The sequence below is a fragment of the Oncorhynchus nerka genome, unplaced genomic scaffold (assembly GCF_034236695.1).
Source record: "Oncorhynchus nerka isolate Pitt River unplaced genomic scaffold, Oner_Uvic_2.0 unplaced_scaffold_1340, whole genome shotgun sequence".
NCBI classification, from domain to species: domain Eukaryota; kingdom Metazoa; phylum Chordata; class Actinopteri; order Salmoniformes; family Salmonidae; genus Oncorhynchus; species Oncorhynchus nerka.
The window spans coordinates 104,727-132,017 of record NW_027040008.1 but is presented as its reverse complement, the minus strand read 5'-3'; the positions used below and the strand labels follow the sequence as shown (position 1 = coordinate 132,017).

Genomic DNA, 27,291 nt, shown 5'->3' with positions numbered 1-27,291 from the left:
AGGGTTCTAAATCTCTCCCAGGGGCCTGATAGAGTTAGACTATGAGAATGACAGGGTTCTAAATCTCTCCCAGGGGCCTGATAGAGTTAGACTATGAGAATGACAGGGTTCTAAATCTCTCCCTAGGGGCCTGATAGAGTTAGACTATGAGAATGACAGGGTTCTAAATCTCTCCCAGGGGCCTGATAGAGTTCTATGAGAATGACAGGGGTTCTAAATCTCTCCCAGGGGCCTGATAGAGTTAGACTATGAGAATGACATGGTTCTAAATCTCTCCCAGGGGCCTGATAGAGTTAGACTATGAGAATGACAGGGTTCTAAATCTCTCCCAGGGGCCTGATAGAGTTAGACTATGAGAATGACATGGTTCTAAATCTCTCCCAGGGGCCTGATAGAGTTAGACTATGAGAATGACAGGGTTCTAAATCTCTCCCAGGGGCCTGATAGAGTTAGACTATGAGAATGACATGGTTCTAAATCTCTCCCAGGGGCCTGATAGAGTTAGACTATGAGAATGACAGGGTTCTAAATCTCTCCCAGGGGCCTGATAGAGTTAGACTATGAGAATGACATGGTTCTAAATCTCTCCCAGGGGCCTGATAGAGTTAGACTATGAGAATGACATGGTTCTAAATCTCTCCCAGGGGATAGAGTTAGACTGATAGAGTTAGACTATGAGAATGACATGGTTCTAAATCTCTCCCAGGGGCCTGATAGAGTTAGACTATGAGAATGACATGGTTCTAAATCTCTCCCAGGGGCCTGATAGAGTTAGACTATGAGAATGACATGGTTCTAAATCTCTCCCAGGGGCCTGCTAGAGTTAGACTATGAGAATGACATGGTTCTAAATCTCTCCCAGGGGCCTGATAGAGTTAGACTATGAGAATGACAGGGTTCTAAATCTCTCCCAGGGGCCTAATAGAGTTAGACTATGAGAATGACATGGTTCTAAATCTCTCCCAGGGGCCTAATAGAGTTAGACTATGAGAATGACAGGGTTCTAAATCCCAGGGGCCTGATAGAGTTAGACTATGAGAATGACAGGGTTCTAAATCTCTCCCAGGGGCCTAATCTCTCCCAGGGGCCTGAGTTAGACTATGAGAATGACAGGGTTCTAAATCTCTCCCAGGGGCCTGATAGAGTTAGACTATGAGAATGACATGGTTCTAAATCTCTCCCAGGGGCCTGATAGAGTTAGACTATGAGAATGACATGGTTCTAAATCTCTCCCAGGGGCCTGATAGAGTTAGACTATGAGAATGACAGGGTTCTAAATCTCTCCCAGGGGCCTAATAGAGTTAGACTATGAGAATGACAGGGTTCTACATCTCTACCAGGGGCCTGATAGAGTTAGACTATGAGAATGACATGGTTCTAAATCTCTCCCAGGGGCCTGATAGAGTTAGACTATGAGAATGACAGGGTTCTAAATCTCTCCCAGGGGCCTAATAGAGTTAGACTATGAGAATGACATGGTTCTAAATCTCTCCCAGGGGCCTAATAGAGTTAGACTATGAGAATGACAGGGTTCTACATCTCTCCCAGGGGCCTGATAGAGTTAGACTATGAGAATGACAGGGTTCTACATCTCTCCCAGGGGCCTGATAGAGTTAGACTATGAGAATGACATGGTTCTAAATCTCTCCCAGGGGCCTGATAGAGTTAGACTATGAGAATGACAGGGTTCTAAATCTCTCCCAGGGGCCTGATAGAGTTAGACTATGAGAATGACAGGGTTCTAAATCTCTCCCAGGGGCCTGATAGAGTTAGACTATGAGAATGACATGGTTCTAAATCTCTCCCAGGGGCCTAATAGAGTTAGACTATGAGAATGACAGGGTTCTAAATCTCTCCCAGGGGCCTGATAGAGTTAGACTATGAGAATGACATGGTTCTAAATCTCTCCCAGGGGCCTGATAGAGTTAGACTATGAGAATGACAGGGTTCTAAATCTCTCCCAGGGGCCTAATAGAGTTAGACTATGAGAATGACAGGGTTCTACATCTCTACCAGGGGCCTGATAGAGTTAGACTATGAGAATGACATGGTTCTAAATCTCTCCCAGGGGCCTGATAGAGTTAGACTATGAGAATGACAGGGTTCTAAATCTCTCCCAGGGGCCTGATAGAGTTAGACTATGAGAATGACAGGGTTCTAAATCTCTCCCAGGGGCCTGATAGAGTTAGACTATGAGAATGACAGGGTTCTAAATCTCTCCCAGGGGCCTGATAGAGTTAGACTATGAGAATGACATGGTTCTAAATCTCTCCCAGGGGCCTGATAGAGTTAGACTATGAGAATGACATGGTTCTAAATCTCACCCAGGGGCCTGATAGAGTTAGACTATGAGAATGACAGGGTTCTAAATCTCTCCCAGGGGCCTGATAGAGTTAGACTATGAGAATGACAGGGTTCTAAATCTCTCCCAGGGGCCTGATAGAGTTAGACTATGAGAATGACAGGGTTCTAAATCTCTTCCAGGGGCCTGATAGAGTTAGACTATGAGAATGACAGGGTTCTAAATCTCTCCCAGGGGCCTGATAGAGTTAGACTATGAGAATGACAGGGTTCTAAATCTCTCCCAGGGGCCTGATAGAGTTAGACTATGAGAATGACAGGGTTCTAAATCTCTCCCAGGGGCCTAATAGAGTTAGACTATGAGAATGACAGGGTTCTACATCTCTCCCAGGGGCCTAATAGAGTTAGACTATGAGAATGACATGGTTCTACATCTCTACCAGGGGCCTGATAGAGTTAGACTATGAGAATGACATGGTTCTAAATCTCACCCAGGGGCCTGATAGAGTTAGACTATGAGAATGACAGGGTTCTAAATCTCTCCCAGGGGCCTGATAGAGTTAGACTATGAGAATGACAGGGTTCTAAATCTCTCCCAGGGGCCTGATAGAGTTAGGCTATGAGAATGACAGGGTTCTAAATCTCTCCCAGGGGCCTGATAGAGTTAGACTATGAGAATGACAGGGTTCTAAATCTCTCCCAGGGGCCTGATAGAGTTAGACTATGAGAATGACAGGGTTCTAAATCTCTCCCAGGGGCCTGATAGAGTTAGACTATGAGAATGACAGGGTTCTAAATCTCTCCCAGGGGCCTAATAGAGTTAGACTATGAGAATGCACGTTTCAACACACTGTCTGTTAAAAACAGCAGGTGTGAGTGAGATGAAACCTAAACCCACACGTTGTTTGGGGGTAAATCCCTCACTAATCGCTCCCTCAGGAATCTCAGTCAGGTATGTGTCACTGGCAACAGGAAAGCCAGACAGCCAGTCACATCTCACTAACACAGCACTACTAACCCCTCCTCCCTCTAGTAAATCTATTTGCTGACCTGGCCTGACGTCTGGCCTTTCAACTTTGACCCCTCAGCATAGTCACTGACCCGTCTAAACACGTGATGGTCACATGGGGTTTGACACCAGAGCGAGGGTTGAGGGTGGGGATGCAGGACAACAGAGACTTTAGAGGAAGAGTTATACATACCAATGTTTTACATGAGAGAACAATAAAGATGTTTCACATGAGAGAACATTAAAGATGTTTTACATGAGGGAACAATAAAGATGTTTTACATGAGGGAAAAATAAAGATGTGTTACATGAGAGAACAATAAAGTTTGAGGTAAATATGTGTGGTCAGGTCAGCATTAGAGGTGTGGTTGGCGATCCATACTGTACCTCGAACCTGTCAGGGTCCGCGCCTCCCGCCTGACCCACGAAGATGCCCGCCCCGCTGTCCAGCTCCATGTCATCCGGCGAGCGCTCCAACTTCACCGTCTTCCCAGAGGCGTCGCACCCCATGAAGAAGGTCACCTGGTCGTTGAACACGGACAGAGAGAACTTGGTCCAGGAGACTAGGTCCAGGGAGGGCACGGTGAAACTAGCGGCCAGGTACGAGGCCTCAGAGTCGGGCTCTGTGTAGTAGAACAGAATCTTCTGATTCCTGCCGTCAGCATCCGGGGCGCTCAGCTTCACCCCCACGTACATGAACTTCTGGGAGGCGTCTGTGATGGAGAAGAGGACCCCGGGGCTGGAGGGTAGGATTTGGAAGACCAGGGAGAAGTCTCTGTAGAAGGGGTTGGGGAGGTGGGCCAGGGCCGGCTGTCCCGCAGCAGTCAGCCCGTCCTGCCCTCCGAAGTAGTAGGCGGGTTTCCCCCCCGGACCGGCCTGGGAATCATCAGGAGGCAGGTCTCCGATCAGCTGCAGTAGAGTCACACCACTCTCTGCTGCAGGGGAGGAGACAGGACAGGAGGTGAGGTTACACACACGAAGCCAGCGCTTACAGTACAGGAGTCCCATTGGCCCAGTTCAGAAACAAAGCACTAGCCCTAACTTAGGTCCCAGGGCACTGTGTAGATCTGAAAACATTGGATAGCAGTATAATAAATATGTCACCTTGCATTCTGATTTGTCCAATTCTTTCAGACTAGTCTACATGAAGTGCCCAGGGCTTCTTTCAGACTAGTCTACATGAAGTGCCCAGGGCTTCTTTCAGATCTTGTCTACATGAAGTGCCCAGGGCTTATTTCAGACTAGTCTACATGAAGTGCCCAGGGTGTCTTTCAGATCTTGTCTACATGAAGTGCCCAGGGCTTCTTTCAGACTAGTCTACATGAAGTGCCCAGGGCTTCTTTCAGACTAGTCTACATGAAGTGCCCAGGGTGTCTTTCAGATCTAGTCTACATGAAGTGCCCAGGGCTTCTTTCAGACTAGTCTACATGAAGTGCCCAGGGCTTCTTTCAGACTAGTCTACATGAAGTGCCCAGGGCTTCTTTTAGACTAGTCTACATGAAGTGCCCAGGGTGTCTTTCAGATCTAGTCTACATGAAGTGCCCAGGGCTTCTTTCAGACTAGTCTACATGAAGTGCCCAGGACTTCTTTCAGATCTAGTCTACATGAAGTGCCCAGGGCTTCTTTCAGACTAGTCTACATGAAGTGCCCAGGGCTTCTTTCAGACTAGTCTACATGAAGTGCCCAGGGCTTCTTTCAGACTAGTCTACATGAAGACAAGATCTTTGGTAAACTACTGGTAGCTTTGCAACCCTAGTTCTACCTGGAATCAAAAAGGGTTCTACTATGGGGACAGCCGAATAATCATTTTAGCTTCTAGACAGCTCCTTTTTTTCTAAGCGTGTACCATCTTCCTTTACCATACCCCCAAACTTAACCCTCAGCTGAACAGCCAAACTGATCCTGAGTCAGTTGTTAAGGGCATAGAGTAAGCATACACAGAGTACTTTATCATTGACATGAGGTTACCCAAGGGTACAAGGGTACAGTGCAGTAGCAGATTAGAAAGCATTATGCCTTGATTGGTGTGCTGTGCTTCACCAAGTGACTTAGCCAGGATGAGTGCCTCAGGCCATACCCATACATGTGCAGTGGAGTAAACATGGCCACTGGGCAAAAACTGGTTGAATCAACGTTGTTTCCACATCGTTTCAACAACAAAAAATGATATGTGATGATGCTCACATTATCTTTCAAGCTCAGCAGTAAGCCTGACTGACCAAGCTAGGTAGTAGATGTAAAATACAATTAAAATAAGCCTTTATGGAGAGAGTTTTGGGGTTCAGCAGGCAAAGACTGTGTCAAATTAACTTGGGCTGTTTTAGCATGGAAAAACGTCTGACTGTAATCCAGTTCCCATGGACTCAAATAGCCTAGAGGGAAATGAGGAAATTACATGAGACTAACCATCACATTCACATGAAATAGCACCTCTAGGGAACTAAACACTGGACAGACAGACATCCTCTCATGGGTGAACTGTCAGAGTAGATTTATGACAGATGTTTACAGAAAAGCCCACACTGTACAATGTGAATGTTACACGAACCAGAGATACTTGAGATTTCCTATCCCTCCAGTGATGTAAACTTAAACAGGGGAAGTGAACTCTGTAACACAAGTCATTAAGTCTCAGAGGATCTAGACTGAACCATGAGGAGTTATTCCAATAGCTAATAGTGTATCCTTAAGGGGATCTAACTTCTCAATGGGCAAAAGTGGCATTCATAAGTAAGTGCAATATCATATCATACTTAAACAATAAGGCACGGGGGGGGTGTGGTATATGGGCAATATACCACGGATAAGGGCTGTTCTTATGCACGAAGCAGCGCGGAGTGCCTGGATACCGCCATTAGCCGTGGTATATTGGCCATATACCACAAACCCCCTAGGTGCCTTATTGCTATTATAAACGGGTTACCAATGTAATTAAAGCAGTAACACCTATGGTATAGGGTCTGATATACCATGGCTGTCAGCCAATCAGCATTCAGGATTCTAACCACTCAGTTTATAATGAAGATTATACAACGGGTGGGTCTAAATCCTGAATGCTGATTGGTTAAAATCGCATTCTAGCCAGTGTTTATTCTACAAGTTATCACGGGCTAAATCTATAAATGCCCTTTCAGGTGGTTGAGTAAGCCTACATTTTAAAATGCATCATGTCTCATATTAGTATCATACTTCCAGTTGTGACTTGTGTGAATGGCATTTATTTGACTATTGGATACTACTTGGGTGCAGCCCTTGGACAGCAACCAATACAGAAGGACTATTGTACCTCATCCTAAAAGGAATTGGAACAAGAGACTCAACACTTTTTGGACTAATCCCAAACATATGTTTCTACACACTAACACAGCAACACCACTTAGTCTGTACAGTCTGTACTCACTCCCACACCATATTGCTAAGCCAGCTAGGGTCTCACTGGACACTGCTGTTATGCTATCTACATTCTAAACCTGCAAGTCAACCGAAGCTTAGCTGAAGATCCTGTGGGATTTCAGCCAATTAGTGGGAGGCAGAGAGGGCGAGGGGGAGGCAGCTTCTCATCGGATGCACCTGTTATTGGTCGATCTGACAGGGCGCTAGGGCAGTCACAGCTGTGGCCCGGTTAGCCCAACACTAACCAAACACTACCTTAGATACTAACCCAACACTACCGCAGCTACTAACCAAACACTACCGCAGACACTAACTCAGCACTACCGCAGACACTACCGCAGACATTAACCCAACACTACCGCAGACACTAACCCAACACTACCACAGACACTAACCCAACACTACCACAGACACTAACACAACACTACCACAGACACTAACCCAACACTACCACAGACACTAACCCAACACTACCGCAGACACTAACCCAACACTACCGCAGACACTAACCCAGCACTACCGCAGACACTACCGCAGACACTAACCCAACATTCCCGCAGACACTAACCCAACACTCCCGCAGACACTAACCCAACACTACCGCAGACACTAACCCAACACTACCGCAGACAGTAACCCAACACTACCGCAGACACTAACCCAACACTACCGCAGACACTACCGCAGACACTAACCCAACACTACCACAGACACAAGCCCAACACTACCGCAGATACTAACCCAACACTACCGCAGACACAAACTCAGCACTACCGCAGACACTAACCCAACACTACCGCAGACACTAACCCAACACTACCACAGACACTAACCCAACACTACCACAGACACTAACCCAACACTACCACAGACACTAACCCAACACTACCGCAGACACTACCGCAGGCACTAACCCAACACTACCGCAGGCACTAACCCAACACTACCGCAGACACTAACCCAGCACTACCGTAGACACTAACCAACACTACCGCAGACACTAACCCAACACTATCGCAGGCACTAACCCAGCACTACCGCAGACACTACCACAGACACTAACCCAACACTACCACAGACACTAACCCAACACTACCGCAGACACTAACCCAACACTACCGCAGACACTAACCCAACACTACCGCAGACACTACCGCAGACACTAACCCAACACTACCGCAGACACTACCGCAGACACTAACCCAACACTACCGCAGACACTAACCCAACACTACCACAGACACTAACCCAACACTACCCAGACACTAACCCAGCACTACCGCAGACACTAACCCAACACTACAGACACTAACCCAGCTCTACCGCAGACACTACCGCAGACACTAACCCAACACTCCCGCACACTACCGCAGACACTAACCCAACACTACCACAGACACAAGCCCAACACTACCGCAGACACTAACCCAACACTACCGCAGACACTAACCCAACACTACCGCAGACACTACCGCAGACACTAACCCAACACTACCGCAGACACTACCGCAGACACTAACCCAACACTACCGCAGACACTAACCCAACACTACCACAGACACTAACCCAACACTACCGCAGACACTAACCCAGCACTACCGCAGACACTAACCCAACACTACTAACCCAGCACTACCGCAGACACTAACCCAACACTACCGCAGACACTAACCCAGCTCTACCGCAGACACTCCCGCAGACACTAACCCAACACTCCCGCAGACACTACCGCAGACACTAACCCAACACTACCACAGACACAAGCCCAACACTACCGCAGACACTAACCCAAAACTACCGCAGACACTAAGACACTAACCCAACACTACCGCAGACACTAACCCAACACTACAGACACTACCACAGACACTAACCCAACACTACCACAGACACTAACCCAACACTACCACAGACACTAACCCAACACTACCGCAGACACTAACCCAACACTACCACAGACACTAACCCAACACTACCGCAGACACTAACCCAACACTACCGCAGACACTAACCAACACTACCGCAGTCACTAACCCAACACTACCGCAGACACTAACCCAGCACTACCGCAGACACTAACCCAGCACTACCGCAGACACTAACCAACACTACCGCAGTCACTAACCCAACACTACCGCAGACACTAACCAATACTACCGCAGGCACTAACCCAACACTACCGCAGACACTAACAAAACACTATCGCAGGCACTAACCCAGCACTACCGCAGACACTAACCAACACTACCGCAGACACTAACCCAACACTACTACAGACACTAACCCAACACTACCGCAGACACTAACCCAGCACTACCGCAGACACTACTGCAGACACTAATCAACACTACTGTAGACACTAACCCAACACTACCGCAGACACTAACCCAACACTACCGCAGACACTAACCCTAGACTACCGAGACACTAACCCAACACTACCGCAGACACTAACACAACACTATCGCAGGCACTAACCCAGCACTACCGCAGACACTACCGCAGACACTTACCCAACACTACCGCAGACACTAACAGTAACCAACACTACCGCAGACACTAAGACACTTACCCAACACTACCGCAGACACTACCGCAGACACTAACCCAACACTACCGCAGACACTAACCCAACACTACCACAGACACTAACCCAACGCTACTACAGACACTAACCCAACACTACCGCAGACACTAACCCAACACTACCGCAGACACTAACCAACACTACCGCAGACACTAACCCAACACTACCGCAGACACTAACCCAACACTACCGCAGACACTAACCCAACACTACCATAGACACTAACCCAACACTACTGCAGACACTAAACCAACACTACCGCAGACACTAACCCAACACTACTGCAGACACTAAACCAACACTACCGCAGACACTAACTCAACACTAACCCGAGTCACAAAAGAGCCTCAGGGAGTAACTGATTTCTGTCTACCAAACATAACAAGGAACGATAATGAAAAAGTTAGATAAGAGAGGCAGAACAAAAGAGGAATATGGAATGTATCCACTATAGCTGTCAGAAAGTATTGCCAGTTACATACCAGCCATGTTTACCAACATGGATGTCATAACAGAGAATCCATCTACTCACTCACTTGTACTGCACTATACAAAATCAACTGGGACTGAGTTGCACTGCATTGAATGGGGATTCCCATGCAGGCAGATGTCGTGTTGACAGAGGAGAACGTGGGAACACCACCACCACATCCCAGGATCACATTTCATTTCAGTCATTTAGCAGCTGAGCCACATGGGACCAGGGAGGCTGGCCAGGCAGGCAGCTTCCCTTCCCTGTTCCCAATCTGACATGATTCCATGATTCTCCACACTGGTCTGATCCTTCACGCTATCCTGGCAACGCTCAGAGACGTTCCACAGCACTGCAGTAATAGGGAACCTTACAGCGTTCCAGGGATTCCCAGTCAGATATAGATTAAGGGAATATCCTGTTGATTACGTAGTACAGATGTCCCATCCCAATAGGGAATATATTCCCACCTCCCCCAGATTGGAAAATCCATGGCCTACAGTGCACATTTTAAATTTGCAAAAAAATCTAAAAACCTGTTCTTGCTTTGTCATTATGGGGCATTGTGTGTAGATTGATGAGGAAAATAAACAATTTAATCAATTTTAGAATAAGACTGCAAATTGGAAAAAGTGAAGGGGTCTGAATACTGAATGCACTGTATGTCTGTTAAATAGTCACCTGATCTCTGTATGTCACCTGCAATATCATGAACTTCCATATTTGGAATAACATGGCAGCATCATTTTGTGAAGTGAGTGGCCTAAACAATGCATGCACTAACCCAACACTACCGCAGACACTAACCCAACACTACCGCAGACACTAACCAACACTACCACAGTCACTAACCCAACACTACCGCAGACACTAACCAATACTACCGCAGGCACTAACCCAACATTACCGCAGGCACTAACCCAACACTACCGCAGGCACTAACCCAGCACTACCGCAGACACTAACCAACACTACCGCAGACACTAACCCAACACTACTACAGACACTAACCCAACACTACCGCAGACACTACCACAGACACTAACCCAACACTACCACAGACACTAACCTAACACTATCGCAGGCACTAACCCAGCACTACCACTGACACTACCGCAGACACTACCGCAGACACTAACCCAACACTACCGCAGACACTAACCCAACACTACCGCAGACACTAACCCAACACTATCGCAGGCACTAACCCAGCACTACCACTGACACTACCGCAGACACTACCGCAGACACTAACCCAACACTACCGCAGACACTAACCCAACACTAACCCAACACTACCGCAGACACTAACCCAACACTACCGCAGACACTAACCCAACACTACCGCAGACACTAACCCAACACTACCACAGACACTAACCCAACACTACCGCAGACACTAACCCAACACTACCACAGACACTAACCCAACACTACCGCAGACACTAACCCAGCACTACCGCAGACACTAACCCAACACTACCACAGACACTAACCCAACACTACCGCAGACACTAACCCAGCACTACCGCAGACACTACCGCAGACACTAACCCAACACTACTGTAGACACTAACCCAACACTACCGCAGACACTAACCCAACACTACCGCAGACACTAACCCTAGACTACCGCAGACACTAACCCAACACTACCGCAGACACTAACACAACACTATCGCAGGCACTAACCCAGCACTACCGCAGATACTACCGCAGACACTAACCCAACACTACCGCAGACACTAACCCAACACTACCACAGACACTAACCCAACACTACCGCAGACACTAACCCAACACTACCGTAGACACTACCGCAGACACTAACCAACACTACCGCAGACACTACTGCAGACACTAACCCAACACTACCGCAGACACTACCGCAGACACTAACCCAACACTACCGCAGACACTACTGCAGACACTACCGCAGACACTAACCAACATTACCGCAGACACTACTGCAGACACTAACCCAACACTACCACAGACACTAACCCAACACTACCACAGACACTACCCCAGACACTAACCCAACACTACCACAGACACTAACCCAACACTCCCGCAGACACTAACCCAACACTACCACAGACACTACCACAGACACTAACCCAACACTACCACAGACACTAACCCAACACTACCACAGACACTACTGCAGACACTAACCCAACACTACCACAGACACTAACCCAACACTACCGCAGACACTACCGCAGACACTAACCAACACTACCGCAGACACTACCGCAGACACTAACCAACACTACCGCAGACACTACTGCAGACACTAACCCAACACTACCACAGACACTAACCCAACACTACCACAGACACTAATCCAACACTACCGCAGACACTACCGCAGACACTAACCAACACTACCGCAGACACTAACCCAACACTACCACAGACACTAACCCAACACTACCGCAGACACTAACCCAACACTACCACAGACACTAACCCAACACTACCGCAGGCACTAACCCAACACTACCGCAGACACTAACCCAGCACTACCGCAGACACTAACCAACACTACCGCAGACACTAACCCAACACTATCGCAGGCACTAACCCAGCACTACCGCAGACACTACCACAGACACTAACCCAACACTACCACAGACACTAACCCAACACTACCGCAGACACTAACCCAACACTACCGCAGACACTAACCCAGCACTACCGCAGACACTAACCCAACACTCCCGCAGACACTAACCCAGCACTACCGCAGACACTAACCCAACACTCCCGCAGACACTAACCCAGCACTACCGCAGACACTAACCCAGCACTACCGCAGACACTAACCCAACACTCCCGCAGACACTAACCCAACACTACCGCAGACACTAACCCAACACTACCGCAGACAGTAACCCAACACTACCGCAGACACTAACCCAACACTACCGCAGACACTACCGCAGACACTAACCCAACACTACCACAGACACAAGCCCAACACTACCGCAGATACTAACCCAACACTACCGCAGACACAAACTCAGCACTACCGCAGACACTAACCCAACACTACCGCAGACACTAACCCAACACTACCACAGACACTAACCCAACACTACCACAGACACTAACCCAACACTACCACAGACACTAACCCAACACTACCGCAGACACTACCGCAGGCACTAACCCAACACTACCGCAGGCACTAACCCAACACTACCGCAGACACTAACCCAGCACTACCGCAGACACTAACCAACACTACCGCAGACACTAACCCAACACTATCGCAGGCACTAACCCAGCACTACCGCAGACACTACCACAGACACTAACCCAACACTACCACAGACACTAACCCAACACTACCGCAGACACTAACCCAACACTACCGCAGACACTAACCCAACACTACCGCAGACACTAACCCAGACACTAACCCAACACTACCGCAGACACTACCGCAGACACTAACCCAACACTACCGCAGACACTAACCCAACACTACCACAGACACTAACCCAACACTACCGCAGACACTAACCCAGACACTAACCCAGCACTACCACAGACACTAACCCAACACTACCGCAGACACTAACCCAGCTCTACAGACACTACCGCAGACACTAACCCAACACTCCCGCAGACACTACAGACACTAACCCAACACTACCACAGACACAAGCCCAACACTACCGCAGACACTAACCCAACACTACCGCAGACACTAACCACTACCGCAGACACTACCGCAGACACTAACCCAACACTACCGCAGACACTACCGCAGACACTAACCCAACACTACCGCAGACACTAACCCAACACTACCACAGACACTAACCCAACACTACCGCAGACACTAACCCAGCACTACCGCAGACACTAACCCAACACTACCGCAGACACTAACCCAGCACTACCGCAGACACTAACCCAACACTACCGCAGACACTAACCCAGCTCTACCGCAGACACTCCCGAGACACTAACCCAACACTACCGCAGACACTAAGACACTAACCCAACACTACCACAGACACAAGCCCAACACTACCGCAGATACTAACCCAAAACTACCGCAGACACTACCGCAGACACTAACCCAACACTACCGCAGACACTAACCCAACACTACCGCAGACACTACCACAGACACTAACCCAACACTACCACAGACACTAACCCAACACTACCGCAGACACTAACCCAACACTACCGCAGACACTAACCCAACACTACCGCAGACACTAACCCAACACTACCGCAGACACTAACCAACACTACCGCAGTCACTAACCCAACACTACCGCAGACACTAACCCAGCACTACCGCAGACACTAACCCAGCACTACCGCAGACACTAACCAACACTACCGCAGTCACTAACCCAACACTACCGCAGACACTAACCAATACTACCGCAGGCACTAACCCAACACTACCGCAGACACTAACAAAACACTATCGCAGGCACTAACCCAGCACTACCGCAGACACTAACCAACACTACCGCAGACACTAACCCAACACTACTACAGACACTAACCCAACACTACCGCAGACACTAACCCAGCACTACCGCAGACACTACTGCAGACACTAATCAACACTACTGTAGACACTAACCCAACACTACCGCAGACACTAACCCAACACTACCGCAGACACTAACCCTAGACTACCGCAGACACTAACCCAACACTACCGCAGACACTAACACAACACTATCGCAGGCACTAACCCAGCACTACCGCAGACACTACCGCAGACACTTACCCAACACTACCGCAGACACTACCGACAGAACCCAACACCCGCAGACACTACCGCAGACAAAAGGAAAAAAATAACCCAACACTACCGCAGACACTAACCGCAACACTTGTTACCCAACACTACCGCAGACACTAACACTAACCAACACTACCGCAGACACTAACCCAACACTACCACAGACACTAACCCAACGCTACTACAGACACTAACCCAACACTACCGCAGACACTAACCCAACACTACCGCAGACACTAACCAACACTACCGCAGACACTAACCCAACACTACCGCAGACACTAACCCAACACTACCGCAGACACTAACCCAACACTACCATAGACACTAACCCAACACTACTGCAGACACTAAACCAACACTACCGCAGACACTAACCCAACACTACTGCAGACACTAAACCAACACTACCGCAGACACTAACAAAACACTATCGCAGGCACTAACCCAGCACTACCGCAGACACTAACCAACACTACCGCAGACACTAACCCAACACTACTACAGACACTAACCCAACACTACCGCAGACACTAACCCAGCACTACCGCAGACACTACTGCAGACACTAATCAACACTACTGTAGACACTAACCCAACACTACCGCAGACACTAACCCAACACTACCGCAGACACTAACCCTAGACTACCGCAGACACTAACCCAACACTACCGCAGACACTAACACAACACTATCGCAGGCACTAACCCAGCACTACCGCAGACACTACCGCAGACACTTACCCAACACTACCGCAGACACTACCGCAGACAGTAACCCAACACTACCGCAGACACTACCGCAGACACTTACCCAACACTACCGCAGACACTACCGCAGACACTAACCCAACACTACCGCAGACACTAACCCAACACTACCACAGACACTAACCCAACGCTACTACAGACACTAACCCAACACTACCGCAGACACTAACCCAACACTACCGCAGACACTAACCAACACTACCGCAGACACTAACCCAACACTACCGCAGACACTAACCCAACACTACCGCAGACACTAACCCAACACTACCATAGACACTAACCCAACACTACTGCAGACACTAAACCAACACTACCGCAGACACTAACCCAACACTACTGCAGACACTAAACCAACACTACCGCAGACACTAACTCAACACTAACCCGAGTCACAAAAGAGCCTCAGGGAGTAACTGATTTCTGTCTACCAAACATAACAAGGAACGATAATGAAAAACAAGTTAGATAAGAGAGGCAGAACAAAAGAGGAATATGGAATGTATCCACTATAGCTGTCAGAAAGTATTGCCAGTTACATACCAGCCATGTTTACCAACATGGATGTCATAACAGAGAATCCATCTACTCACTCACTTGTACTGCACTATACAAAATCAACTGGGACTGAGTTGCACTGCATTGAATGGGGATTCCCATGCAGGCAGATGTCGTGTTGACAGAGGAGAACGTGGGAACACCACCACCACATCCCAGGATCACATTTCATTTCAGTCATTTAGCAGCTGAGCCACATGGGACCAGGGAGGCTGGCCAGGCAGGCAGCTTCCCTTCCCTGTTCCCAATCTGACATGATTCCATGATTCTCCACACTGGTCTGATCCTTCACGCTATCCTGGCAACGCTCAGAGACGTTCCACAGCACTGCAGTAATAGGGAACCTTACAGCGTTCCAGGGATTCCCAGTCAGATATAGATTAAGGGAATATCCTGTTGATTACGTAGTACAGATGTCCCATCCCAATAGGGAATATATTCCCACCTCCCCAGATTGGAAAATCCATGGCCTACAGTGCACATTTTAAATTTGCAAAAAATCTAAAAACCTGTTCTTGCTTTGTCATTATGGGGCATTGTGTGTAGATTGATGAGGAAAATAAACAATTTAATCAATTTTAGAATAAGACTGCAAATTGGAAAAAGTGAAGGGGTCTGAATACTGAATGCACTGTATGTCTGTTAAATAGTCACCTGATCTCTGTATGTCACCTGCAATATCATGAACTTCCATATTTGGAATAACATGGCAGCATCATTTTGTGAAGTGAGTGGCCTAAACAATGCATGCACTAACCCAACACTACCGCAGACACTAACCCAACACTACCGCAGACACTAACCAACACTACCACAGTCACTAACCCAACACTACCGCAGACACTAACCAATACTACACGCAGGCACTAACCCAACATTACCGCAGGCACTAACCCAACACTACCGCAGGCACTAACCCAGCACTACCGCAGACACTAACCAACACTACCGCAGACACTAACCCAACACTACTAAAGAGACACTAACCCAACACTACCGCAGACACTACCACAGACACTAACCCAACACTACCACAGACACTAACCTAACACTATCGCAGGCACTAACCCAGCACTACCACTGACACTACCGCAGACACTACCGCAGACACTAACCCAACACTACCGCAGACACTAACCCAACACTACCGCAGACACTAACCCAACACTATCGCAGGCACTAACCCAGCACTACCACTGACACTACCGCAGACACTACCGCAGACACTAACCCAACACTACCGCAGACACTAACCCAACACTAACCCAACACTACCGCAGACACTAACCCAACACTACCACAGACACTAACCCAACACTACCGCAGACACTAACCCAACACTACCACAGACACTAACCCAACACTACCGCAGACACTAACCCAGCACTACCGCAGACACTAACCCAACACTACCACAGACACTAACCCAACACTACCGCAGACACTAACCCAGCACTACCGCAGACACTACCGCAGACACTAACCCAACACTACTGTAGACACTAACCCAACACTACCGCAGACACTAACCCAACACTACCGCAGACACTAACCCTAGACTACCGCAGACACTAACCCAACACTACCGCAGACACTAACACAACACTATCGCAGGCACTAACCCAGCACTACCGCAGATACTACCGCAGACACACTAACCCAACACTACCGCAGACACTAACCCAACACTACCACAGACACTAACCCAACACTACCGCAGACACTAACCCAACACTACCGTAGACACTACCGCAGACACTAACCAACACTACCGCAGACACTACTGCAGACACTAACCCAACACTACCGCAGACACTACCGCAGACACTAACCTTTCACTACCGCAGACACTACTGCAGACACTACCGCAGACACTAACCAACATAACCGCAGACACTACTGCAGACACTAACCCAACACTACCACAGACACTAACCCAACACTACCACAGACACTACCCCAGACACTAACCCAACACTACCACAGACACTAACCCAACACTCCCGCAGACACTAACCCAACACTACCACAGACACTACCACAGACACTAACCCAACACTACCACAGACACTAACCCAACACTACCACAGACACTACTGCAGACACTAACCCAACACTACCACAGACACTAACCCAACACTACCGCAGACACTACCGCAGACACTAACCAACACTACCGCAGACACTACCGCAGACACTAACCAACACTACCGCAGACACTACTGCAGACACTAACCCAACACTACCACAGACACTAACCCAACACTACCACAGACACTAATCCAACACTACCGCAGACACTACCGCAGACACTAACCAACACTACCGCAGACACTAACCCAACACTACCACAGACACTAACCCAACACTACCGCAGACACTAACCCAACACTACCACAGACACTAACCCAACACTACCGCAGACACTAACCCAACACTACCACAGACACTAACCCAACACTACCGCAGACACTAACCCAGCAAAAAAAAAAAAAAGTTTTTACGGACATAAGAATGTACTTTCATTACAATAATGTAAGTAGCCGGTGGCCTCCCGAGAGGCGCAGTGGTCTAAGGCACTGCATCGCAGTACTAGCTGTGTCACTAGAGATCCTGGTTAGAGTCCAGGCTCTGTCGCAGCTGGCCGAGACCGGGAGACCCATGGGCCGGTGCACAATTGGCCCAGTGTCGTTCGGGTTAGGGGAGGGTTTGGCCGGCAGGTATGTCCTTGCCCCATCGCGCACTAGCGACTCCTGTGGCGGGTCGGGCACAGTGCACGCTGACACGGTCGCCAGGTGCACGGTGTTTCCTCCAACACATTGGTGCGGCTGGCTTCCGGGTTGAGCAGGCATTGTGTCAAGAAGCAACCCTTGGTACGGTTGTGTTTCAGAGAACGCACGGCTCGTGACCTTCGCCTCTCCCGAGTCCGTACGGGAGTTGCAGCAATGGGACAAGACTGTAACTACCAATTGGATACCACGAAATTGTGGAGAAAAAGGGGAAAAAAATAAATAAAATAAATGTACGTAGCCAAAAGTGAAACCATCATCATTGTTTATTGGTGCTAACTTGCAATGCTTGTTAGAGGTGGTGACGAGCCCATCAAAGACCATTGGAACAGGCTTTAATGTGAAACACTGATCTTACTGTACCAGAAACAGACAGATGTCAGCTGGTGTTTGAGATATAGAGTATCTAACGCCACTTTCCATCCTCTCCAAGGACCCCCCCTGTTAGAAAGTCTGAATGGTCCAACCTCTCCAGCTGTGACACATCCCAGATGACCAGACCAACTGGACCTGGAGAGCTACAGAAAGGGGGAGCAGTGCCAGAACTGAAAGCCCATCAGTTAACACTTCAGAGTGAGGCAACACAGCTGTAACATCTATGGCATTTCCACTGTTCCCAGGTCAGCCCTTAATCCATATCAGTTAAAGATGACTGATGGAGGAACAGGAAACAAGAAACCAGAGCACTCCACAAAGATGACATCACTAAATCCAACCTTGTACATTGGCTCAATTTGCTGAAAATCAGTCCCATTCTGCTATTCAAGCTAATGGTTGGATTGGTCACACATAACATAACATAACATTTGGTGCCACAGCAGCAAGGTTTTCTCTGGCAAGGGCCCATCTTTCAGAGATTTTGCCCATACTTGGAATCCTCTGGGAATTCAACTGTCTGCAGTGATTTGAGTTGGTATACTGTAGAGCAAGGGTTTTGCTACCTACATACCTATAACATCCATTTAAATAACAGATATTACAAAAATCAACACTTGTTTATTACGAAACATGATCCACTGCATGATAACATCAATGCGGGCAACAAGCATGCTATACCACCCACTTGTTTCCCAGTGAACCAATGTGAACCTTCACATGTAATGAACTGGTAAATCCCCGACACAAATGACTCTCTCTTTCTCTGTTTTTCTCTTTACTCTTCTTCACATGGATGACTGGACGTTTCATTGACTCATTTCGACCCTTTACATCCAACTGTCACTGACACACTGTGTAAAAATGTGGGTGCGACCCATGACCCCTCGTGGAGATTCCGTGCCCCGGTCTGGTCCGAATCAGACAGTTCCTTGTTGGAAGGGGGAACGCAAGGACACCCTCACCCTTTCTCCCAAACCAGAGGACAGAATCGCAACTCTCTTCCCCAGAGCAGATCATTGTCCATGAATCTACCACCCCCAGCCACGCACCCCATACTGTCCATAACAGCACCAGTGTGGATGAGATGAAACCATTGTTCAGACTGCAGTAGTCTGCTCTGCTGAGAAGGCATCATTCACTCCTCCGAGAAACATTCTACACTCCAAACCTCATGCTCACTGATTTCAGACATTGATTGCGTCCCAGAAATACTAGAATACAGTATGGAGGCTGTGTAATATAAAGATGGCAATGAAAGGAAGGTGGTGAATCTCGAATCTCGATAAAGGTCGGATTGATTGTCGCCCACCAAGCCAAATTCCATTGGTACAGATAGTGGCCTGAAAATGCTTTGTAGATTGACAGAGACAAGATGGTTGACCCTCTTCAGCCAGATAGTTGAGTCAAATCTTAAGATGGCTGTTTGTAATAGTTTGTTTCCATCCTTCTACCTATAGGTCCATCATCAGCCTACCCATCAACCCATGCATCCCTTCATCCATCTCCACCTCTCATGCTGATAGGACACACTTAGTGAACTCAGTAAAACAGGATACTGGAATAGAAAAAGGCACAACAGTGGTAGAGAGGCCTAAGGGACAGTCCCCATAAAACAGACTAACGTCAACTCCACAACAAAACAGGGACTTTCCATTTAAACTCCCATCTCAAATGACAAGTGAACTCAAGTAAACAAAGGAAAGAGTGCACTGTGTGTGTGGTGTGTGTGTGTGTGTGTGTGTGTGTGTGTGTGTGTGTGTGTGTGTGATTCAGTGTGTATGTACAAGTCTAGGAATGCATCCCAGAAGAGAACGACATGCTGACAAGCACGTGCTGTTCCACTGCTTTGCTTGGCAAACAGAAGCACCAAATGAACATGTTCTGAAGTAATTTATCTTGTCGGGCAAAAACAAGACAAACTACGATGAAATGAATACAGCCAATATAAGGAAACAGTCTTTCTATCATGTCTCATATTGACCTATTCTGTCATGTATTACAACTAAAGGAAAACAGTGACATACAGTGGGGCAAAAAAGTATTTAGTCAGCCACCAATTGTGCAAGTTCTCCCACTTAAAAAGATGAGAGGCCTGTCATTTTCTTCATAGGTACACTTCAACTATGACAGACAAAATGAGAAAAGAAAATCCAGAAAATCACATTGTAGCATTTTTAATGAATTTATTTGCAAATTATGGTGAAAAATAGTATATAACTTGCACAATTGGTGGCTGACTAAATACTTTTTTGCCCCACTGTATATATATACTAGTACACTGCTATGCATTTCTTTTAAATGAGCCTTCCAAAAATAGTGGCTTTCCAGCCTAACCCCTATTTTATAGGACTATGGTTTACGCTAACTTTTCAACTTTATCTAAACTCCTACCCTACTTGGTAAAAGTAAAGTTAACACGGACAATGGAAAACATTTTCAATAACATGCTAAGAAACCTGAGCACTTACAAATCCCCACGGGAAAACAGCTGTGTGACAAATATGGCTTGATGCGTTTAATGTCCTGTGACTCTGAACTCAGACTCCCATGCATACTCAGCAGGGAATGATTTATTGAGCTGCCATAGCCTGCCGAGCTAAAGCCCAGGTAGAGCTTATAGAAGTCTTCCTGTCCCTTTGTGGGGCCGAACCCTGGAGAACAGATTCTAAACAGTGTGCATTTTCCACTTCTCCATTTGCTTCTTTACTGCATCACATGAATCACAAGTCCAACCTACAGTACGAGCATAGCTGAATACTCATAAATGCTGCATTGGGAAGAATGCAGGAAATGTATTTTCCATTGTCGGAAAACAACATGCTGTAGCATGATTTTGTCTTATGCTTCGTGTATATTTCATGGGTTGTCTCCACTCTACGCAGACAAAACATTATTATTAACGTTAACATTCATACACAACATGCAAATGGTCCCAGGTTGGTGGTCTATAGTGCCGGTCAGTCATGCTTGTGTTCATGTCACACTTCTGAGCACGTGCAGTGGAGTATGATTGACCCCAAAACAAGGTACAATCATCAGCAGTCCCTGACTGAAAGTCCACACAAGGATAACGCGTGTCAATGCTGCTTCACAAAGGTGTGTTAAACGTGCACATGCCCGCCCACACACTCTCACACACACACACACACACACACACACACACACACACACACACACACACACACACACACACACACACACACACACACACACACACACACAGCTGACCAGACAACCGGATTCAAAATGTATCTCCAAACAGGATACATTCTAACCCGCGGTTTTACCTTTCCGATGACTAACTGACACGCATGGCGGACACCGCAACCCCGCCTCCTGATCCCTGTCGGGCAGCAAATTACACTCTACAGGAAGTCGCCCGTCATCCAGGGCTGGCCAGCAGCTGTCTTGCAGGACTTGGCAGAAGCTGCAGCAGGGCAGAAGGGGAACCTTGTCGAGCACCTGGCCAGGCAGCGGGCACCTGGGCACCAGGAGGAGGCAGAGGAACCATTCGGCTCCATGGTGGCACCCCGCCTTGGCCAGCCACGCCCACTCTCTCAGGGCCACGCCAACCTCCTCCACAGAGGTGTGGTTCAGGAAGTTGGGCAGCGAGAAATGCTTCGACCCCCTTGATATGCAGATCGGCCAATCAGAGGACACGAGGTGGCAGGTTCCATTGTGGTCATGAGAAGTGATGTCAGAGAGGTTGGTCTTTGGTTCGCCCTGTTTCACCCCCTCAACCCCTGTGAGGACATCCTCCACCACCCCTGTTAGGTTAGTGGGGAAAACCAAGCTTTCCCTTTCTCCAAGCCCTGACCCCGAACCCAAACCGGTCCCTGAACCTACACCAGACTCAGCCCTCGATCCAAACCCAGACCCTACACCAGACGCTGAACCAGACCCTGATCCTGAACCCATCTCAGACCCAGACCCAGATCCTTCCTTAGACCCAGACCCAGATCCTTCCTTAGACCCAGACCCAGATCCTTCCTTAGACCCAGACCCATATCCTTCCCCAGACCCATAACCTTCCTTAGACCCAGATCCTTCCTTAGACCCAGACCCATATCCTTCCCCAGACCCAGATCCTTCCTTAGACCCAGACCCATATCCTTCCCCAGACCCAGATCCTTCCTTGGACCCAGACCCAGATCCTTCCCCAGACTCAGATCCTTCCTTAGACCCAAACCCAGATCCTTCCCCAGACCCAGATCCTTCCTTAGACCCAGATCCTTCCCCAGACCCAGATCCTTCCTTAGACCCAGACCCTTCCCCAGACCCAGATCCTTCCTTAGACCCAGACCCAGATCCTTCCCCAGACCCAGATCCTTCCTTAGACCCAGACCCAGATCCTTCCCCAGACCCAGATCCGTCCTTAGACCCAGACCCAGATCCTTCCCCAGACCCTTCCTTAGACCCAGACCCAGATCCTTCCCCAGACCCAGACTCCTCCTTATTAACCGTCTTTGTGGTAGGGCTCGCCACTCCTCTGTCAGTCCAAGTGGTTGGGGTCGCGTCCCACGTCTGCACAAACTTACGGATCCCATCAGCCACGTTGATGATTTCTGCCCCAACCCCTGCCAGGTTCTCCTCACCTCTCTTGAGCTGTCCTCCTGCCTTGCCCAGTGGCGGAGCCTTCGTTGGGGCTTGGGTAGTAGGATCAAGGTCCTTGTTCCAGAACCAAGCATCCAGACGACCTGCGCTGAGAGCCAGGAGGAGGCCCAACCACAACGTCATCTTAGACATCCCGCTCCTTCAACCCACCGTTACCCAGAACCTCCTAGTCTGAGAGTATAGATTCCACAACAAACACTGGATCACACAAGCACGGAGTTCTGTCTGTGTTCTTACTGTTCCTCCACCTACTAGCCGGCTAGTCAACAGTCACTCAAGCCCCCTCTGTCCATAAGGCACACTGTTAGCATGCACACACACACTGACCCTCCCTCTAGCACAGCTCACTGTTTCACTCCATGCGCCAGTCCACTGCAGAATCACACACACACACACACACACACACACACACACACACACACACACACACACACACACACACACACACACACACACACACACACACACACACACACACACACACACACACACACACACACAAATCCACATGAGGAGGCGGGGTTACTGTGCTCGAGAGGGGCTTCATTGGTAAATATGAATTTCTCCCTCACATTCTGGCCCCTCCCTCCTGTTGCTAGGTTGATGAGTGTGTCCCCCTCATACACACGGTCCTCAATGAAGAGAACATGCACACTGACACACACACACACACACACACACACACACACACACACACACACACACACACACACACACACACACACACACAGAAGACACACCACACCACACACAGAGAGAGACAGAGAGAGAGGGAGGGAGACCCATTCACTGGGTTCATATAGCCACCACTACCATTACAAATGTGAATAGGTTGGTGAACTCCATCATCTACTCACAGCTCTTGTAAAAATATATGACATAACTGGCCATACCTTTGAGGTCATTCATTATTTTACAGCTGTGTGAGTGAGTGAGTGAGTGAGTGAGTGAGTGAGTGAGTGAGTGAGTGAGTGAGTGAGTGAGTGACCAAATGAGACAGAGCGAAGGATGAAGAAAATGAGGGAGAACAGCTGAGAGCAGAGAGGTTCAGGAGGAGCGTATCTGATAGATGTTTTAAGCTCTCGGCCCCAGGGGCCTAACGGCCAGCCCATTGCCTCATCTGAGAAAAACTTCCAGTAATTTCCCCGCTCCATGGTTCCCACAGCCTGGCTCAGTCCTGGGTGCCCCTGATGCCCAGTTACCCCGTCACCCCTGTCCCTGTCCGCCTTCACTATCCAGCTGTTGCACATTCCTCCTGACACAGACAGACCTCCCACAACCCTGCTACCCCTCCTAAACCCCTGTAGGTTGTTATGGTTCAGTTGGACTGGTTTGAACTGGTGTGATGATAACTGTAGGTTGTTATGGTTCAGTTGGACTGTTTTGAACTGGTGTGATGATAACTGTAGGTTGTTATGGTTCAGTTGGACTGGTTTGAACTGGTGTGATGATAAGTGTAGGTTGTTATGGTTCAGTTGGACTGGTTTGAACTGGTGTGATGATAACTGTAGGTTGTTATGGTTCAGTTGGACTGGTTTGAACTGGTGTGATGATAACTGTAGGTTGTTATGGTTCAGTTGGACTGGTTTGAACTGGTGTGATGATAACTGTAGGTTGTTATGGTTCAGTTGGACTGGTTTGAACTGGTGTGATGATAACTGTAGGTTGTTATGGTTCAGTTGGACTGGTTTGAAATGGTAATAAAATGGATGTTCTTCTGGCTTGCCAGTGTGGCATGGGCCTCTCTCCACCAGTCTTGGGTTTTCACACTGTTTATTTCCAATGGAGTCAAAAATAAGTTGATTTATTGGCTCAAAAGCAAGCCCAGAGAAGTTTCTCAATCTGATTGGCATAATACAATTGTTCTGTTCTATTCCACTTACCAGTAAACCACATTCAAATTGTAAAATAGCGTTTACAAAATCCAGCTTAATTCATAGCTAAGATGGACAACAAAGTTGTCTCTCTCTCTCCACCCTCCCTCTGCCTCCTCTCCATACCTCCCTCCCTCCCTCCCTCCTCTCCCTCCCTCCCTCCTCTCCCTACCTTCACTCTCTCCCTCCCTCTGTGAGTTGACATGGTGCCCAGGTAACCCTCTCCTCTCAGGGTAAATCACCCATGGAACGGAGGAGTGAATACCTTCCTTATGAAGTCACAGCAGCTAAAATGGCTGGATGCTACCCAACAACCTGCTTATTTTGCCAATTGGACTGGGCACCTTTACTACACGGAACCCTGCTAATCCATCACGGAACCCTACTAATCCATCACGGAACCCTACTAATCCATCACGGCTGGTCTGCCGATGGAACCGCATGAGAAGGCTACAACAGACTTCTTCCGTAGCGAAGCACCTCTAAGGCCCTTCTGCTAGCTTGCTGTCCCCGGCCCGCTAGCTGTCTGAATCTCCGTGTCTCCAGACAGCTTAACTACTCACTGGACCCCTATGACCACTAGGCTATGCATGCCTTTCACCTAATTTCAATATGCCTTGTCCATTGCTGTTCTGGTTAGTGATTATTGTCTTATTTCACTGTAGAGCCTCTAGCTCTGCTCAATATGCCTTAGCTAACCCTTCAGTTCCACCTCCCACACATGCGGTGACATCACCTGGTTTAAAAGACAATGTTTCTAGAGACAATATCTCTCTCATCGTCACTCTATGCCTATGCTTACCTCCACTGTATTCACATCCTACCATACCTTTGTCTGTACATTATACCTTGAATCTATTCTATCACGCCCAGAAACCTGCTCCTTTTACTCTCTATTCTGAACGTACTAGACAACTAGCCTTTAGCCATACCTTTATCCTACTCCTCCTCTGGTGATGAAGAGGTTAATCCAGGCCCTGCAGCCCCTAGCTCCACTTCCATTCCCCAGGTGCTCTCATTTGTTGACTTCTGTAACCGTTTATTTTAATTTTACTAGGCAAGTCAGTTAAAGAACAAATTATTATTTTCAATGATGGCCTAGGAACAGTGGGTTAACTGCCTGTTCAGGGGTAGAACAACAGATTTGTTCCTTGTCAGCTCAGGGATATGAACTTGCAACCTTTCGGTTACTAGACCAACGCTCTAACCACTAGGCTACTCTGCCGCCCCAAGTCTGTTGTATTCACTGCCTTAGCACACTCTGCCAACCCGGATGTCCTAGCCGTGTCTGAATCCTGGCTTAGGAAGACCACCAAAACCCCTGAAATTTCCATCCCTAACTATAACATTTTCGGACAAGATAGAACTGCCAAAGGGGGCGGAGTGACAATCTACTGAAGAGACAGCCTGCAGAGTTCTGTCATACTATCCAGGTCTGTGCCCAAACAATTTGAGCTTCTACTTCTAAAAATCCACCTTTCCAGAAACAAGTCTTTCACCGCTGTGCCCTGGACACCATATGTGAATTGATTGCCCCCCATCTATCTTCAGAGCTTGTGCTGCTTGTGACCTAAACTGGGACATGCTTAACACTCCTCATCCAACTAACCCATTCCCATATTGTATTTATTTATTTATTTTGCTCCTTTGCACCCCAGTATCTCTACTTGCACATTCATCTTCTGCACATCTATCACTCCCGTGTTGAATTACTATATCGTAATTACCTCGTCACTATGGCCTATTTTATTGCCT

At 48.2% G+C, this 27,291-nt stretch overlaps 1 protein-coding gene across 1 annotated transcript; it reads right to left on the bottom strand.

Moving 5' to 3' along the window:
* Positions 1-3,092: 3,092 nt before the first annotated feature.
* On the bottom strand, positions 3,093-24,034 carry LOC135568910 (uncharacterized). The gene is made up of 2 exons (XM_065015697.1): positions 22,336-24,034; positions 3,093-4,245 (listed from the first exon to the last, which is right to left on the bottom strand). Exons 1-2 carry the CDS (start codon positions 23,792-23,794, stop codon positions 3,656-3,658), a joined length of 2,049 nt encoding a protein of 682 aa, XP_064871769.1. The 5' UTR covers positions 23,795-24,034; the 3' UTR covers positions 3,093-3,655.
* Between the last annotated feature and the right edge of the window lie 3,257 nt (positions 24,035-27,291).

What these genes read in the sequence shown, in the direction of transcription:
- LOC135568910 (XM_065015697.1), bottom strand. Translation starts at nt 23,794, where the DNA reads ATGTCTAAGATGACGTTGTGGTTGGGCCTCCTCCTGGCTCTCAGCGCA. An exon ending in GTCAGTTAGTCATCGGAAAG is followed by an intron (nt 4,246 to 22,335) that starts GTAAAACCGCGG and finishes CCTCCCCTGCAG; the next exon opens with CAGAGAGTGGTGTGACTCTA.